A 17,606-nucleotide genomic window follows, 5' to 3' on the forward strand; every position below is an offset into this window, starting at 1 on the left:
TGGCTAGAGAGTACATAATGATGCACATTAACAGATTAACCTCATTAGTCCGGTGGTGTTACCCATCATTTTCTTTCTTACAACTGTACCACTAGTTACAATTAAGTGATATCCCAAGAATATGAACCTGCAACTGCTTCCTGAGAGTCTGAACATTCCCAGGGTCCAACCCAGGGACTCTCCAACATGCGGAGTACCCATGGACATGAACGGGAGTTGCATGCAAAAGGCACTGCAGGATCAGGCTGAGCAGCTCGAGACCTTGATTCTCCACAATCGTGCTGAGCATCCAGCAGAAAAGGGCTTTGTTAAAGGAACGCTCTAATTAACTAATCAAACAGAAAGGTAGGGAAAGAATTGCATGAACTTCTACATGCCTGTAACCAAAATAGGACATTTCTCCTGTGCTCACGTCACCACAAGTGACACATATCTGCAAGTCTTATTGTGGCACATACTCATGGATAGGCAAAAAGACTCTGGCATTTAGGTCACAGGTTTACGGAAGTGTAGCATTTCCCAATCTCAGCACCTTATTTTGTTTCTCATACATTTTCTGAGCAGCCAAGCAAGCAACTTTACAAGTGCAAGTTTAAGGATGTGTCACTCAATGAGAATGTGCTGTGACTGCATGCTCGGTAAGCAAGGCCATAGCCCAGGAACAAAGGCAGCTTTTAAGTCATATTTGTCAAGTTCTGGTTTGGGAAGAAGTGATGTTCGTAGCTATGCCACAATTGAGCATTCCAGAAATACGGATGCATTTAGGCACAGCTCACGCAGGGCAAGATTCATTCCAAGATTGAAAAAAAAAAAAAAAAAACAAAAAAAAAACACCCAAAACCCCAAAAGCCCAACTGTCATTTTTGAGACATAGGCTCAGGTGGAGTATCTCAGAGCGGCTTCACTATTTTTAAAGATGCTACTTTGCTTCACAGCGGTCGTTCATCTGTCCTCATCTCATGTGGACAGACCTTTTCAAGAAAGAAAAAAAGGAATTAAATTTCATCATGGTCTCATGAGGACTTCTATTATGGATAGAAAATGGACTGACTCTGCACAAAGCGTCCATTCTGGATTATGAGGTACATATAATGCTGTTTAATTGTGCAATCACCTGAGAGATTTTTTTGCGCTGCTCGGCAAATGATAAGCACTTCATATCATTCCCCAAATGTTTAAAAACAACAACAAGAAAATGAAATTAATTTGAATAATATTAAAAACCCTCTGACATCTGCCTTTCTGCTTCAGCAACCTTTTGTGCTTTCTCCTTCCTCTATTTCCTGTGCTTCATGAAATATTTGCCTAAAAGCAGAACTGAGGATTTCACTTTTCACCCAGTTTCAGGCAACACAACTACACCAAACCAAGAGCTTTGGCATCTCTCAATGGATCTGTCTATTTTGTCCTGCAAGTCATCATTTACCAGCCTCCACTTGTGACATTACATTTGGTTGCTGTGGAAAATATCATCAAAGGAAAAGCAGGAAATTGTTGATTTCAGGGGAAACAGAAGATGTTCTCCGTTTCCAATTTTTGCTGCCAGATCCTTCATGCAACACTGGCACAATGCAGCGACCCCTACAAAAATGGGAATGCAGCAAGATCCCTGTCTTCTGGGGTTCAGGCTGTTCCTTGAACAAACCTCAAGCCTATGAACTTTCAAGAAGAAGGAAAAGGGAAGGGACAAATGCGGTCAAAACAACTCCAGCCCACGTTTCCAGAGAAACCTTCATTATAATCATCCAGCCCCCGTTAGGACACAGAGGATGCAAGTTGGGACTACCTTGTGAAATCCAAGGCAGCAGAATTTAGGAAGTACCTTTAGGAAGTACCACGGTGGAGGCTGTGATCCCAGGCACGCTGCCACATGGTCAGCTTGCCTCCCTGCCAGAGCAGGGATCTGGCCACAGCTATCAGGGAATCAAGGCCTGCGGAAAATTGTTACTGTGATCTGTCATATTCTGTTCTTTCTATCAGCCAACCTGAACGTGATTTCACAAAGCAGCAGAAAATGAAGCTGGAAAAGTCTTAGCTCTCCTAGAAGATCCTTCTCCTCATGGGTAAGAAAATACATATCACAGAATCATAGAATCGCTGAGGTTGGAAGGGACCTTTAAGACCATCAAGTCCAACCATGGCTGCAGTACAACAGTTCCTGCTTTTTCCAGTATAGGTAAAATACGCCAGTGGAGGAGAACTCCCGACACTGCCTTCCTATGCAATGCGCAAGAGAAATAGGAAGAAAACAACTTTCCCATGCACAGAAGAAAGAACCCACCGAGTCAGCTGGTACAATACTGAGCTGAGCCCTATTTGACACATAATGCAGAGCAACCCTCCCCAGGCAGTTGCATGATCCCACTCTTATTGAAATAATTTGGGTGATTCTCATGCTATTTATCTTAATGCTACTTTGGTGCTACTTTTAAAGTTCCACAATAAGAGAGACGGGGTAGGCGTGAGAATTGTACTGGTTTCACCTCAAGGCTGGTTCCTCTCTCACGCCTCCAACAATGTTACAGTAGCTGTAAAGCTTCTGTGCAAACACAGCAGTTGAGAAAGCCTCTCCCAGGATAGCTGATACATCACTTCCAAATGCTGACCTGGCTCTTGGCAGGGAGAAGAGGAGACTCCCTCCCCACACACTGCACAGAACAGTGAAGAGGCAGTCCAGCCTTCGAGACCTACCTGAAAATTCCTCTTCTCTAAGGCTCCACAGCCGCAGAGCACTGTAATAATCTCACCTCTCATGGTAAAGGCACTACACCAGGGAGGAAAGGTAGCCTACAGTCAGCCAATGGCAGCTACAGCAGCCCCAGGGATATTTTGACTTATACTGTGACAGGCTTCAAAACCCAGAATCATTCAACCACAGCCATTTCCACAACCATATCTCCTCTACCCCCTGCTGTTTTTTACCACACCGATATCCTCTTCATCCATACTGCTGTGACCAGAAAGAGCAGGAAGGGAGGGCATGTCCATAACCTCCCATTTGTAGTTATTCTTTTTTTGTCAATTATCCTTTTTCTTATTTCTTTTGGGATCAAAATTCTGATCTCTGCTACCTTAAAACACCTGAAAAGACCGACTTGTATCATAGCTAGGATTGAACACACATCATTTTTTCAAAGAGGGTTAAAAAGAAACCAAGAAACCCAGAACTACTGCTTTGTTTCAGACAATATTACCAAGATGGAGCCAGACAGTTATGGGAAGGAAATTCACAGCAGAACAAAAACGTGTTGTAAAATACTGAGCAGAAACAAGAATAAGCACATTTAGAGGAGACTGGAGCTGCATGCAGCAAGACCATGAATCTTCAACTGTCATACAGAAATATGATGAAATCCAATATCTCTTCTTCTTGCTTACAGTGTATTCTGTTCTCATTTCCGACAACAAAGAAATAGCTTTTGCTGTCAGATGATCTAAGAGAGTCTTTTAAGTTGCAACGAGTCTTCTAGACTGCTTCCCAGCCACAGCAGGAAAACAGAAACTGCAGGAAGAATTTCCACGGACTCCACAATCTCATCTCTTCACACGCAAGGTACTTTCCAAGGCAAAGATCTGCTCAGCCATTATCATGATGAGAAAACACTCGGATCCCTTGGAGAAAGACACTGCATCCTCCACTACCTCCAGGGACAGATTGTAAATTCTGAATGTATATACTCTCTTCCTTTCAATTCCGCTGACCACATCAGTGGCAGCGGAGGAATTGCTATTCTCACTCTAGCAAAGCCCTCAATGCCAACACACAGGGAAGGCTCATGTGTGATGTGATACACTGAATCACGGCCCCGAATTAAGCAGCATTATCCTCAAACCCTCTCCTCTCCCCGCTGTCACGAATCCCAGTGTAGTACTCCTTGCAGAACCCAGATTAACACAAATGTGATTTTTTTTTCCTGCACGTCTTCCCTCCCCATCATTTCAGATGGCTCCAGAATTTAGTATAGGAAACGTGGAAGCACAGTAGGAAGAGCTCAGGCAGCAAAAAGGCTGGGGATAGAGAGGGTTAATTAAGAGCTTTGCCAGTGAAGATGTGCAATTCTGAGCATATTTCAGGAAGTTTGAAGATGCATCTCACTTTCCCTTGCCCCACTTCTGAATAGGGAAAGGGATATCTTAAAACACAGAAGAGAAAGGATAAGACAAAAACTTCCACCCTTTCTGCCCATCGTGTACAATACCAATGGCTAAACAGATTAGCTTGATAATTCTTTTAAGCTGCTCTTTTCTGAAATAATTAGAAATGGTCACAATTTAAATGTGAGCTATCAAATTTGAGGAAGAACGAAAAAGTATAATTCCTCCCGAAGTTATGCCTTCATCTTTGTGCTAACTCTGGTAGACATCGTTGCAACCTTTCTCCTTTTAAAGGTTAGTGTATTTTAGTTACAAATACCAACGACAGCCTGAACTCCTGGCCCCACTAAAATCCAATACAAACTCCAAAGGGACTCAACTAGGGCCAGGATGCCACCTTCCCCCTTCTGCCTCATGACGGTACAGCCATACAGCTATTCTGTGTCTGCAGCTATGGATTAATTTCTATATAGGCATATAGATGAGGCCCCAGGACAAATGTCTCACCCCCAGACGAGTCCTATCCGTGTGGAATCATCAGTCAGATGACATGCTCTCACCAAAGCTGTTGATACAACTTTATCAGGCTGCACCACAGCAGATCCAGGGCACCAGACACTTGAGACCTGGCCCTTAGCACCAATTCGGATAAAGGCAAGACACGAGCAAGATTCGGAAAGCAAAGGGCAGGATAAACCTGCCCTTTTGAACCTCCTGTTTTACAACTTTAGCCTGGATTTCAAACTGTCGAGCTGCTGAACTTAGCGGCTGGCACCTGCCATGCTGCAAGTCTCAACATCGTCCAGGGCCTGATTTGGGGAAGCAGATGCAGAGGTGCTGTTCTGGGTGTTTTATCCCTCCCTGATGCCCGTTTCAGCTACACAACAATCAAGTCTTTCAAGCTTTAGCATCAGGCTGAGCAGAAGCTTTGGAGGAGGAATGCGCAGCACTGAGCGACACGTGGATCAGGTCTAACGGCTGGCCAAATTGTGCTGCACTCCAGGTAGCTCCGTCTGCGCTCTCCTCCCACAAAACATTACATGGCCCAGCTTAGGTATTGCTTAAAGCTGCCAGTTTGCTTCTGCTCACACAGCATGGAAGGAGAAAGAGAGAACACATGGGGCAATAACCCAAAATCAAACCAGCGTGATTGCCATCACCATGAGGCACTGAACCACAGCGTACCAGCAGTTACTACAATTTGAGAGGTGTGAAAGGCAATGCCCACACAGCCAAGGGCCTGAAGAGAGCTGGGTGAAAAGCTGATGTGGCAGTAAGTAGCAGTTCTCGGAGCAAGCCTCTCATTAGCACTGAAGTTAAAAGAGGTTATAGTAAAAGACAATGGAAGATGCTGAAGCCACTCAGCAGGGCTAAGGCAACGATGCTTGTCAAAGAAATAACATCACAACATTCAAACTCTAAAGATCACAGTCTTGCTGTTGAGCCTACCCTAAAACACAGATCTGAAAGACCCTCTGGAAATGCCTCTTACCCCCTTTTCAGAGACTATACACGGAGTTAGGGCAACCACATAGAATCATAGAATTGTTAGGGTTGGAAGGGACCTTAAAGATCATCTAGTTCCAACTCCCCTGCCATGGGCAGGGACATCTCCCACTAGATCAGGTTGCTCAGAGCCCTGTCCAGCCTGGCCTTAAAAACTTCCAGGGATGGGGCTTCCACCACCTCTCTGGGCAACCTGTTCCAGTGTCTCACCACCCTCATGGTGAAGAACTTCTTCCTAACGTCCAGTCTGAATCGACCCATCTCTAGTTTTAATCCATTCCCTCTAGTCCTACCATTACCCGACATCCTAAAAAGTCCCTCCCCAGCTTTCTTGTAGGCCCCCTTAAGATACTCATAGGCCACTATAAGGTCTCCTCGGAGCCTTCTTTTCTCCAGACTGAACAACCCCAACTCTCTCAGTCTGTCCCCATAGAACAGACTGATCATCCTTTGATCGTCCTCGTGGCCCTTCTCTGGACGCGTTCCAGCATGTCCATATCTCTCTTGTAGTAGGGGCTCCAGAATTGGATGCAGTACTCCAGGTGGGGTCTCACAAGAGTGGAGTAGAGGGGGAGAATCACCTCCCTCGACCTGCTGGCCATGCTTCTCTTGATGCAGACATATCTAAATTAGGTGCCTTAAGTGCACAAAGTAACAAGTGATACGCCCAGGCCACTTTTCCACAGCATGAAACAGTGATTTCTAGTTCCAGTAGCAATGCATAGCTCTTCTGCTGCATGGTTATTTCAGTCTTTGAAAGAAAGTTTGCAAATTTCAAACCTTGTGTGTATGTGTGTACATGTAGAGCTCCTCTGGTAACACAGTTGCCAGAAATTCTCCAGCAGGGAAATCTCAAAAGTCTGAACTCCCACATTAAAGAACTGCTGTACTTTCCGTGAGTCCACTCCCATACATCGAACTTCCTGCTAGTTCAGTCTGTGCTGTTTGAAGTTTCTTGGCAGCATTGACTTACAACACTGGGGCAAATTTAGCTCCCTGGACCCAGTTCTGCAATTCTTATCTATGCTTAGGCAAAACTGCATTAAAAACAAATACCAAATGGAGCTTTGCTTAAGTGAAAAGCGAGGGGGAAACTTTGTGTAGACCTGCCCTTAGTACTATTGTCTCAAAATAGAAAACACAGCCCTTGTGCTGGAAGTCAACAGGGAAACTACCTAAAGGAGCAGCAAGTAGGGCACTGATCACCAGGAGGTGCAACTAAAATCAATTTTCTGGAACTAAAAGAAAAAACTCATATTCACAGAATCATTGAATTGTCTAGGTTGGAAGAGACCTTCAAGACCATCGAGTCCAACCATCAACCCAACACTGCCCAAACCCACCACTAACCCATGTCCCTCAGCACCACGTCTGCCCCTCTGTTAAATCCCTCCAGGGATGGCGACTCCACCACTGCCCTGGGCAGACTGTTCCTATGCTTGACAACCCTTTCAATGAAGAAATTTTTCCCAATAATCATCCTAAATCTCCCCTGGTGCAACTTGAGGCCGTTTCCTCTTGTCCCATCGCCTGTTCCTTGGGAGAAGGGCCTGACCCCCCCATCAGCTACCCCCTCCTTTCAGGGAGCTGTAGAGAGCGAGAAGGTCTCCCCTCAGCCTCCTCTTCTCCAGGCTGAACACCCCCAGCTCCCTCAGCCGCTCCTCACAAGACTAGTGCTCCAGACCCCTCACTTAGGGATGGAGGTTCTGCTTCTTCCTTGAAACCTCACTGAGATGGTCACCCATGCAATGTTGCTATGCCCTGACTTCTCCATCGTGGCAGGCACCTGTATAGGTTGGGAGTGGAAGGAGATGCTCCAGAAGGTGACCAAAAAGATGGTGAGCCGTAGGGGTCACACCCTTTGGGCAAATGTCCCAGTGTCCAGAACAACTGAGAGAGGAGGAGAAATCTGGTGTGCCTGAATGGAACAAAAAAGCAGAGGAAAAGAAGCATCAATGCTGGCTACGTAGGTTGTCTGTATCCCTAAGGCTAATGCTTCCATTCTAAGGCTTAACAGGAGAAAGTAGTTTTATTTTACGTTAAGATGAAGCAATCCTCTTTTTGCTGACAAGGACATTGCAGTTAATAACTTCCACAGGGATTATGTCACTCCTCACCTAACCTGGGCTTTTAATGACTGCATTGTGAGTTTACTCTTCGTATCAAAAGTGAAATGACTGCAGGTTGTATGGTCTGTATGCATAGTAGTCATAAAAAAAGCCTCAAAGAAAAACAGCAAGAGAAAGGCAATCTGTTTGGGGTGCAGAAGAGACTGAAAAACCACTAGAACAATTGACTGAAAAGAAAACATTGGCTCATACACTAACAAACAATGTGCTTAAAGGTTATTACAATTACTGCTAACAATTGCTCATAAAATCATACACAGAGGGAGTCAGTACACAAGCAGACAGTGATTTTACCCGATGTTCCCTCTCCCTCCACTCCTACCCATTTGTTTCATCAACCCATCAGGACTTTTGCCTCAGACTGTAAGCTACCTGAAACAAAAATAGGTATTCACCGCATGATTTTCCAACATGTAGTGGCAGGTTCTTTGGTCTACTTAGTTTTGCATACACCACCTCAAAATAAATACAAATACATAAAAAGCAAGCATGGATCACTGGCCTTGTACAAAATCTTCAAACCAACGAAGTTAAAAGAATATGATATTGAATTTTCTACGCAGCACTTTTTGGTTGTATTTTAATGACACTTGGGAACATTCTCAGTTGGTATCACTTTGTAAAGCTTCAGGGCAGACAACAGGGTTAGCTGCTGCCTGCTGAGAGTCTGGCTCATTGAGCCTCGCTTTATGAAGTCAGCCTTTCTTTATAACTGCAAGACACATCTATCAAAAAGCCACGGTACATAGTGGTCTCCGTGTAATTCAGGTCTGGGAACACGGGTGGCACAGAACATTTGAACTTTGGAAGAGAATGCGGTCTTTAAATTGACTCCAGTTTTTCTATGGCATCAAGGCAAAGATCCACCCCCAGAAAGTGCCTGCTATCTTGCTGTTCAGTTTCTAATGATTTATAATTCCCCTAATAAGGGATTTGCATAAAAGCCTTGACTGTTTTAAACGATGCCTTATTTTATGTCTTAAAAGTGTACAGCAGATTTATCTTTTACAAGTACGTCAGACTGCTTTATAGCACTTGCTTCTACTTGAAAGCTACGCTGACTGCAAATCAACAGCATTAAGCCTCCTTTTCCTCCATAGAAGCGGGATAAACCTTTAGGCAAATTGCTAAGTGCACTGCTAAGTCCCTAAGCTTTCATGGCCTTGATTCTCACAGAGCAACAGTAATCCCCAAATCTGGTTGAAATTGCAGAAAAGTTCTCCTGCTACATTATTTTCAGAACTAAACTTCGTTGTGAACCAGAATTGCAGTCTTCCCCATTCCCTGGAATTGTGTCTTGAGGCTTTTATTGATTTAGAAATATCGGGGAAAAAAGCATGATTGTCCAAAGGCTGGTGATGTCATAGGAAAGAAATAGTAGAACATTCCCTCAAAAGGTATGGAAATCAGCTCATATTCAGTGCTTCTTTGAAAACCTGGTCTAAATATTTACATCGAGGTAGGACAGGCTGTTAAAGGACTAAAAGCAACATTGGATGCCCGCAAGGAATAAACTCCCCCAGTAAGTATAATGAATTCTTGTAATATTTCATTCACTTGAATATTTGTTATAGAGCACTTGTTAACCTGGCAGAAGTGAAAAAGTTAATTATCATTCTGCTTATAGGCAGCGTGAGGTGAATGTTCTCGCAGATGAACATTTCTTGCAGACTTTAGGCAAGCAAAGTGATTTTATAAGCACTTGATTTTAAGAGGTGCTATGTCCCTGTAATCTCATACACTTCAGTGGAAAACTACACAGCTTCGAAGCATTTCTTTTCAAACTCTGTTTAAAACCTTCGCTAAAGCAAACAAGAATACCTGTTAACACAAATTTTACTGGACCTAATGAGAAAAAAAGAACTTAGAGAAGTCCAAGCATTTCTGTACAGTACCTGAGGATCAGGATTAACAGCAGTGACGTAACTGAGCAGGACAGAGGGAATTTCAGGAAGAAGGGGATACAGCTGGTTTTGGAAGTGACCGGCCAGTTCTGCCCTCCACCAGATAACATCCGGAAGCCATGTACGGGCTAGAAATGCAGAAGTCTTCTGGTAAAAAATGAATGTTCCTTGTAGAACTTCTTTAGCCTGCAAAGAGTCAATGGTTACAAAGCACTGATGACAGCCTCAGGAACTTTCTGTTCTGCACCATGCACCTGTAGCAGCTCTCTTCTCTGTCTGCAACCACCCCAGCCTCAAGCTTCACGCGACTGCCCTACAGCTGCACTTCAGATTCTCCAAACCAAAGCCCTAACGTAACACCCCTCAGCCTCCCAAACCATCACACCCCGCACCCAAGAGCTCTAAATGTGTCCCCTCATCCACAGAAAACACTCCTCCCACGATCCTGGTATTACCCCACAAAGTCTCTACTCCCAGGTCCAGTGACAGAATTGAAGGTCCTGATATTGTCAGAGTTCCTGACCCGGGACATGGGACTTGAGAGCAGATGCCGTCTGCAACAGTTACGCCCATCAGCTGTGTGGAAGGGCTCACTCTGTGACTTGGGGATATGCCTCCACATAGACTTGAATCAAAGTGCCCCTTGCTGATGGCCCTGGGGAAATTAGCAGCATTGCTGTTCCACCAGCGCTCTCGATGCACTCAGACTGCTCAGCAGATGACGACTGGTGAGTTAACAGCCATCTTCAGTTGGTTGCAAGACACCAGTATAAAATAACTGGCTCATGACACCCATCAGCCCACAAATATTACTGTGAAGCAGATTCCATTACCGCCCTTAAAGAGGGAGAAAATGCCATAAACAGGACCATGAAATGGCCCAATACAATGAAACATTAATTTGCAAAGGGTTTCATAGGGATATAAATGAAAAGATTTATTAATTTCAAGATTTTTTTAAAAGATTGATACTAATATTAATATTGATACATTAATATTGAATACTGCACTGCTAAATTACAATTTTCCATCATTTAACCTCCCCTCTAAGTCCCTTTGTTTTTCAAGGTTGGTTCTTAATTAGGAGGACTTTCAGAGAACAAAATTGGTGACCTCAATAAGAAACAATTAGAAATAAACAGAACCAACAATTACCCAAAGCATCTTCTCTACACCAGCTATTATTGCACCTAGAAATTAGAGCTCAAGCGGGAAAGGTCTGCAAAAAAGCCCCAAATCTAATAACGAAGATTGCGAGCTCTCCTGAGCCACCACAGAATTGTGATCGAAGTGCACAGACAAGAACTATGTTGCTCTGAACAGTGCTCATGTGCCTAATTGGGAAGCCTTAGTAGATTCTTCGAAAGCATACTCTGTACAAATCTAATTCCCATCAGACACGCTTGGAACTGCAGCCTGTCTGTCAGCATGCAAGAATTACAAGAGGTGAGCGTTGTAAGCATTTGTTCTGACAGCAAGTCAAGAAACCAAAACCATGCAGGGATGTTCAGATTTGCCTTGCTTCTATCAGCTGTTTGGAGAAGGACAGAAATAAAAAGAAAAAAACCAACAAACTAAACCCCCCCAAAATGGGAGGAAACATAGCAGAACCGCTTGGTAGAGGAACAGATGCCATCCCAGTTGAATAAGCCAAAAGGCTGGTTGATCTGCTAAGAACAGGAGCTTTTGCCTTGAGAAACCACTATTATATTTGTATTCATAACCATTAGACCTTGGGATGGAGAAATAAAGTGTGACAAACAATAAAAGACAAACAGATGACAGCGAAGCGGCCGGTAAATAAAAAGTTGATGGCTTAGAGGTCTGGAATATAGCTCAGCTCCAGTTAATAACAACTGGTGGGGGGGGGGAAAAACCCAACAAACTAAAACAGCTACAAACCCCAGCAACAACCTGTAGCAGCATGAAACTAGCAGGCTGCCTTGGTCCAGTTCTTGGTGATGAACTGCACCCCACCATTGGAGCTGTGACCCTGCGGCAGGCAACAAGCCAGAGAATCAAATAACATCAAAGCCAACAAGACTGATAAATGCACTCAGCGCCTTCAATCCCACCAGGGTCGGGAATTAACAGGGGGGCAAATTGGGGAAAGTAAAACCTTGCCTTGTTGATACAGATGGGTCCTTAGGCTCTTAGACTAGCAATCCAATGTCCGCTGTAAAAATCGTATTCATATTACAATCTGAAGAAAATCCACAGACAACTGTCATTTTGCTGCCGTTACGAGATATGAGTTCAGATGCACAGAGAAAGATGGGCATTTCCCTCTTAGCATCAAGCAGGCACAAATCTGTACCTACTGTGTTGTGTAGTTTTGTACATACCCATCTTTAGCACTGAAAACGGACTCTGGACTCTACACCTTAAAGAACATTAAAATATCAATTTGTCATAATGCTTCTGGTTAACACTTATACTACTTGGTATGTCTTTTTTACATAATCCAAAAAAAGTAACTGAGATCACCCTACATTCTTACAGCAAATAGAGGTAACAAAAATGCCTGGAAACCCAGTCAAATTTTGAAGGTAAGTCCCAATAAGTGCTTCTCTTTGTGTTTGTAGGAGACAACCGGAACAAGAACCAATAAGTGCCACCACAGAATTTTGTTATCCGATTCAACCATTAAAAAACTGCACATTAACACTACAGCAAGAGATTGAAGACTTAGGCGCAAAGAGTAAAATCTACCACGTTTCTTTCCAACTATAGCTGAAGCTGCTCAAGGGGAGGAATGGGAAGATAGGACTAGTCACTCTTGGTTTTTGTCTCTCTGCTGCGGCACTGACATTTCTGCAAGACTTTTGTTGTGCCTATCAGCTTAGATCTCTGTTGGGGAAAGCAGCAGCTTTACAAATGCCTCAGGAAAGCAAAATTGACAAAAGTCATTGTTCCCACAAAGACATACGGTAGAGCCTCTAATGACGGGAAACCTCAGTTACGCATAGTCTTGTTTTGAGGAGCACTGTCCAAACACCTTGTGTGTTCACTGCTGCGCATGGCAGCTGAACTCAACAGCGGTGTCAGTAACGATAAATGGTACAGCAGAATAGCAGTTACGATTTAGATGCAGACTGGAAACTCTGGCTCGTTCCACCGACCACCAACACAACCCTTCCCAGCCCCAACCGAGTGTTCAGAGCAGCCTGAGCCCACAGCTTCAGAAGTTCATCCAATTACATGACACTGGATGCATATTTTGAGCATAGTCAGTGCTCAATAATTTTGATGCTTTGACCAACTAAGCCAAAATCATCAGAGAGCAACAAGGCAAGCAGAGAGGAGACAGGTCAGTCTCGGTTCCTCCATTTTCTTTGCTCCATAGAGCAAACATCTTGAATTCAGTTGCCTTAGGCAGAAATCAACATTAATCCCTTGTCCAGGCTAGCAGACTGCTTAGCCTCACTAGCCTTGCTGCTTCTGCCTACAGGTGCTCAAACACTAAAGGGAAGGTTGCTTATTGTTTTGGGGTTGGATTTTTTTGGTAGGCTTTTAATCATGACATTTGTTGGCAGCATCAATCATTTACTTGCAGGAGCACTGGAGCCACAGCTGTCATACTCCAGGCTCTATGATACATCATGGGAAAAGTAATCTTTGCTGCTCACAGGCAGGCAGCTGCAAGCAAAGAATGCTTGCTGCAGCTGAGCAGGGGAAGCTTAAGCGTGTTTTTAAAACACGTTTACACTTCCTCTTCCATTTAAACTTCACATGATGTGTCCAGCAGGTGCGACTCAGATACCTGGAGCCCCACTAAGACCACCTGCTATTGGATCCTACGGGGTCTTTTCAGCATAGAGGAAGTGTGGATAATAAGCACATACATCATCACATTCATGTTAACATTACTGGGGGGAGGCAGGCAAAAATAGAGTAGAAAATCCACTCCCAGCTTGCTAAAGCTACGAGTGTTTCTTTGAGCCACCTGAAAGACATTCAGCAACCTCAACAGAGCACAGGAGCAGCATCTCAAAGGTTATTCAGTAAAAGGATAGTTATTCAAGCAAGTGACCCGCAGGAGATCTTGGGTACACAAGGATCGCTGCTCCCCATACATACCTGGGTCCATTTTCCAACAAGAGTCAGCTACGCTGCATAGACAGGATAGGTATTTATACCAGGCAAGAGCAGCAATAATACTTAACAAGCTATCTCCAAAAACAAAAACAGAACAAGATGCTCAGAGTACCAATCTGTATCATATTAGCTCTGTGAAAAGACAGAGACAACAAAGTAGGCCCCAGAGCTGCTATTTCATAGCTCTGCTGTTTTCAGGGCACAGGTTCATATCATGCCCTACATTACACCATGACACCTACATGTGAGAGATTTTCAGCTTGTGTGCCAGACCCTTCAGCTTGGCGCTTTTTTGCGCAGCACAGACTGTGTAGTCTACCAGAGCTGAGGGAACACAGTCTCAGGTCCTGTCCCCAGGCCCAGATTCCTGGGAGCCAAATAGGAAGACAACATTCCCTCTTGTGGGCCACACTCATCACATGGTTAAAATATAAAAGCAAAACCCGTAATACCAGCCAAAGATATTTTTCCTCTGAATCCAGTCACATTTCTGCACTGTGGGGTTACAGCCACCAACAATATATTAACAGCTAATGAGCAGCACAGACAAAAGACTACACCACAGAGAGCTGGTTTCTCATCTGCACATAATCTAAATTCAGCATAACTGAGGACAGCTCGAGTTGGCAATTAGCTGTAAGCAATCTTTCAGTTCCCACAGTACTGGGCTCTTCCCCCACTCTAATTTAGAGCAGCACTTATGCTGCTCTACCCTGGCTCACTGAAGTTTGAGTTTGAATCGGCACATCCAATTGGTCCTTCATAAAAACCAGTGGGAACTGCCTATGGCAGTTGTGCACGACTGGCAAGTGTAAATGCTGCTACTCACTTTTATCTTCTGGGTCTTGGTGCTGCTCTGGGCTGAAGCCTCATCTGCTGGCATCAGACAAGCATACAGGGCCAAGCCATCCTCTCGCCAGGCCTGCTGCAGCCCTACCACCTGAAACGGAGCTTTGGGTCCAGCTTTCATTGTCACAGGAGGCACCTGCAAATCCATTTGAGCATAATTTCATTTTGAGATGACTGTATTTAGAGACTGAAAATAACCCTTTATCTTGCTCCGTTGCTTTTGAGTACAGCCCCATAACATAAAATAATCCAGGGAGCACTCTCGCTCGATTAGTGGATTAGCTGTGGTTTAGCCAGTAGAAAAATCAATAAAGACCAAATTAAATAGGAATAACATGTGAGTTTTGATAAGTCATCGGATTTATTTTCTCAATGAGGACTTGCAAGCTCTGACTTCCACCAGTTAGACCATGTGAAAGCAAGAACTTGCATTAGTTCCCTAGTCGAGCAAGAAAGGAGAACAGAGTCCCCGTCAACGCTGCGCTGCATGTTCTTGTCACAGTGGCACTGTGCGCTGCCTTTATTAATGATAATGAGATCAATCCAATCTCAGTTCAAAAATCAATGCTAAGTGATTATGCCATTCTGAGGAGCTAGTGCAGGCTTCCTTAATAAGCCTTTGTCTCCCTATTAGTGATCACTACTACCCAAAATCCCATCAATCCCTATCCGGTGAATACACCTTTTAGTTAGACTGAGCTGATTTCTTTTTGATAAGATTTTTTTGTGCTCACGTGTGTGCGGGAGGCAAACATTCTGTTTTCCAATATGCATATCTGATCCAAAACAAGAAAGGTAAAAAGCAATTTCTGCCAACCCCAAGATGTGCACTGGACGTTTCTTATCATAAATATCAGTTTCATTCCAGAGACAGGGTTCCAACAGGAGCTCGTTGGCTCATAAGGCTGCTCAAAGTCAGGCTGCAGCAATGGTGTACTTTATCGTACAGAACACACAAGAAACTTTATTATAGGGTAGAAAAGAGACAGGAAAGATACCTGGAACAAACCAGGAAGGTACTGTAGTGCAGCAAAGCATCCTGAAACCTGGGTAGCAGGTGAAAGAGGGCAGAAGGCTATGGGAAAGTCAGACACAGGCAACCAGCAGAGCCATGATAAGGAACAGCAGCCATGTGAAGCAGAGATACCCGAACCAGATCACACACTAGATGAAGAGACAGGCAAGTTTGAATTACAGGACTGCAATTCCTTCCCAGGGCTCTGGCGAATACAGAAACCACTAAGTCTTGTTCTCATGGTTTACACCATCACCTAGATCTCTATCTAGATCTCTAGATAGATTAACAGCTCTGCCATTTACTGCATGTATAAACCAAAACTATTTAGAGTGAGATAAACGCCTTTAGAAATATGTTCTCAACACAGGGCCTGAGTGGATTTTCAAACCGTTGCATAGGTCAGTGGTATCACTCAAAACAGCACTACCAAGTTCTTGACTGCTTTGAACGTGGGTTTCACATGGGAAATTCTGTAGCAGCTCTGTCACCGGGGAATGCTCGCATCTGGAGGATCGCGTTCTCAACTGGCAGAAATCAGCATAGCTCCAATGCAATCAAACAAAATCAAACAAAATGCAAAATCAACAAAGATATGCTGATTTACACAAGCCAGGAAGCCAGCAAACCAGTGGAGCTACATAGATTATGACCAGATGAGAATTTGGTCTACAAAGGTCTCGACATTTCCACGCTTTTAATGAAAGAAATGCTGACTTTTTCATTGCTATCTAACAGCTGTTTAAGAACCCATGCAAGAAACTGGATTTTACCCCAGTTTCTCTTGGCCACGAAGTCCATCACAACATTTGGCCCTACAGTCTCAGCAGAGAGACACCAAGCCCTGGAAGCTGAGTTACTCTTTCAAGCTTGGAAAGAGCTCAGGTTTTTTTAAATGGGAATAACACACAGGAAGAAAGCTCACGCTGCAACTTGTCATGAGCTAACTAGTTTCTGAATGGAAGTTTCAGACTCTGGGGCTGTTCAAGTGGCAATTTTCATTAGCATTGTACTAACATTAAAGAATGTTAGCAATGTTTTAATGGAAGTGTGAACATCATTAACAATTAATACTGTTTAAGTGGAGTTTAAGCAATTTAAAAGCCTTGTGCGGGCTGTCCGCTCAGGGTGAAGTCTACCTTGAGCGCATGGATTGGGATTGGTACGTCAATGTCTTTAACCAGGGAAAAGAATGAGGCCAACATGCAGGGTGAGGAGGAAAAATACATATCGCCTGCTTTCCCTAGGGGAAAAATATGGGATGAATAGGAAGAGTGAGGAAAAGGTGGCTTCTTTAGAGGAGAAAAATATGTGATCCAAAGGACAATGAAGATGAAACAGACCACCGCTTGTTTATAGCCCTCTTGACTATGAGAAGGATCTATACTTAATTAGGACAAGTGGTAAGAAACAGGCACCTGTGTCCATTCACTTCTTTTGCCAAGGACAAAGTTAGAAAGCCCTCTACTTCCAGTAGTCACTTTTGACTACCGTGAGTCTGGCTCAACCACTTTTTTTTTTTTTTTTTTTACTTTCTGTGCCTTGTTCTTTGTAAACTACAGGCACCATCCAGCTCCCACTGACTTCAAGACTTTTATTTACTGACTTTAAGGTGAGCTAGACCATAATTTCCCCTTCGTTCAGGCACTGTTTTGTACCTGTTGGAAGAAGGTGATTTCAAGAACGATTATATATTCACTGGAGGGCAAAACACAGCCTCAATCATGCAGAACCTTCTTTTGCGCACTGCCATTGCATGTACTCACCAGAGAGAGAAGCCACGTCACAAGGGCCTGGTAGATGTTGGTTGCTCTCAGCCCCACGTTAGGCTCCTGCCCACCGCACTGAGCTGTAGCTACTTGGCCACAACTTGACAGCCAAACGGTCATAAGCAGCACCTCATTTTTCATACTGTGTAGTTCAGGCAATGTGTCAATATCTGGCAAATAAGAGGCTTCCTGTAAAAAAAAAAAAAGTATAAAAATGGAAGCGATTTGGATTACTGGAACT

General features: G+C 43.9%; 1 protein-coding gene across 1 annotated transcript in view; it reads right to left on the reverse strand.

Annotated features, from left to right (window-relative positions):
- Positions 1 to 17,606, reverse strand: part of DNAAF8 (dynein axonemal assembly factor 8) — a 96,402-nt gene that overhangs the window by 47,309 nt on the left and 31,487 nt on the right. Inside the window, exons 11-13 of the mRNA XM_063343609.1 lie at positions 17,363 to 17,554; positions 14,562 to 14,717; positions 9,626 to 9,820 (exon numbers count right to left, since the gene is read on the reverse strand). Of these exons, the coding sequence (XP_063199679.1) occupies positions 9,626 to 9,820; positions 14,562 to 14,717; positions 17,363 to 17,554 (543 nt within the window). The remainder of the gene's footprint in view (positions 1 to 9,625; positions 9,821 to 14,561; positions 14,718 to 17,362; positions 17,555 to 17,606) is intronic.

This window comes from Chroicocephalus ridibundus, chromosome 8, assembly GCF_963924245.1.
Source record: "Chroicocephalus ridibundus chromosome 8, bChrRid1.1, whole genome shotgun sequence".
Classification (NCBI taxonomy): Eukaryota; Metazoa; Chordata; class Aves; order Charadriiformes; family Laridae; genus Chroicocephalus; species Chroicocephalus ridibundus.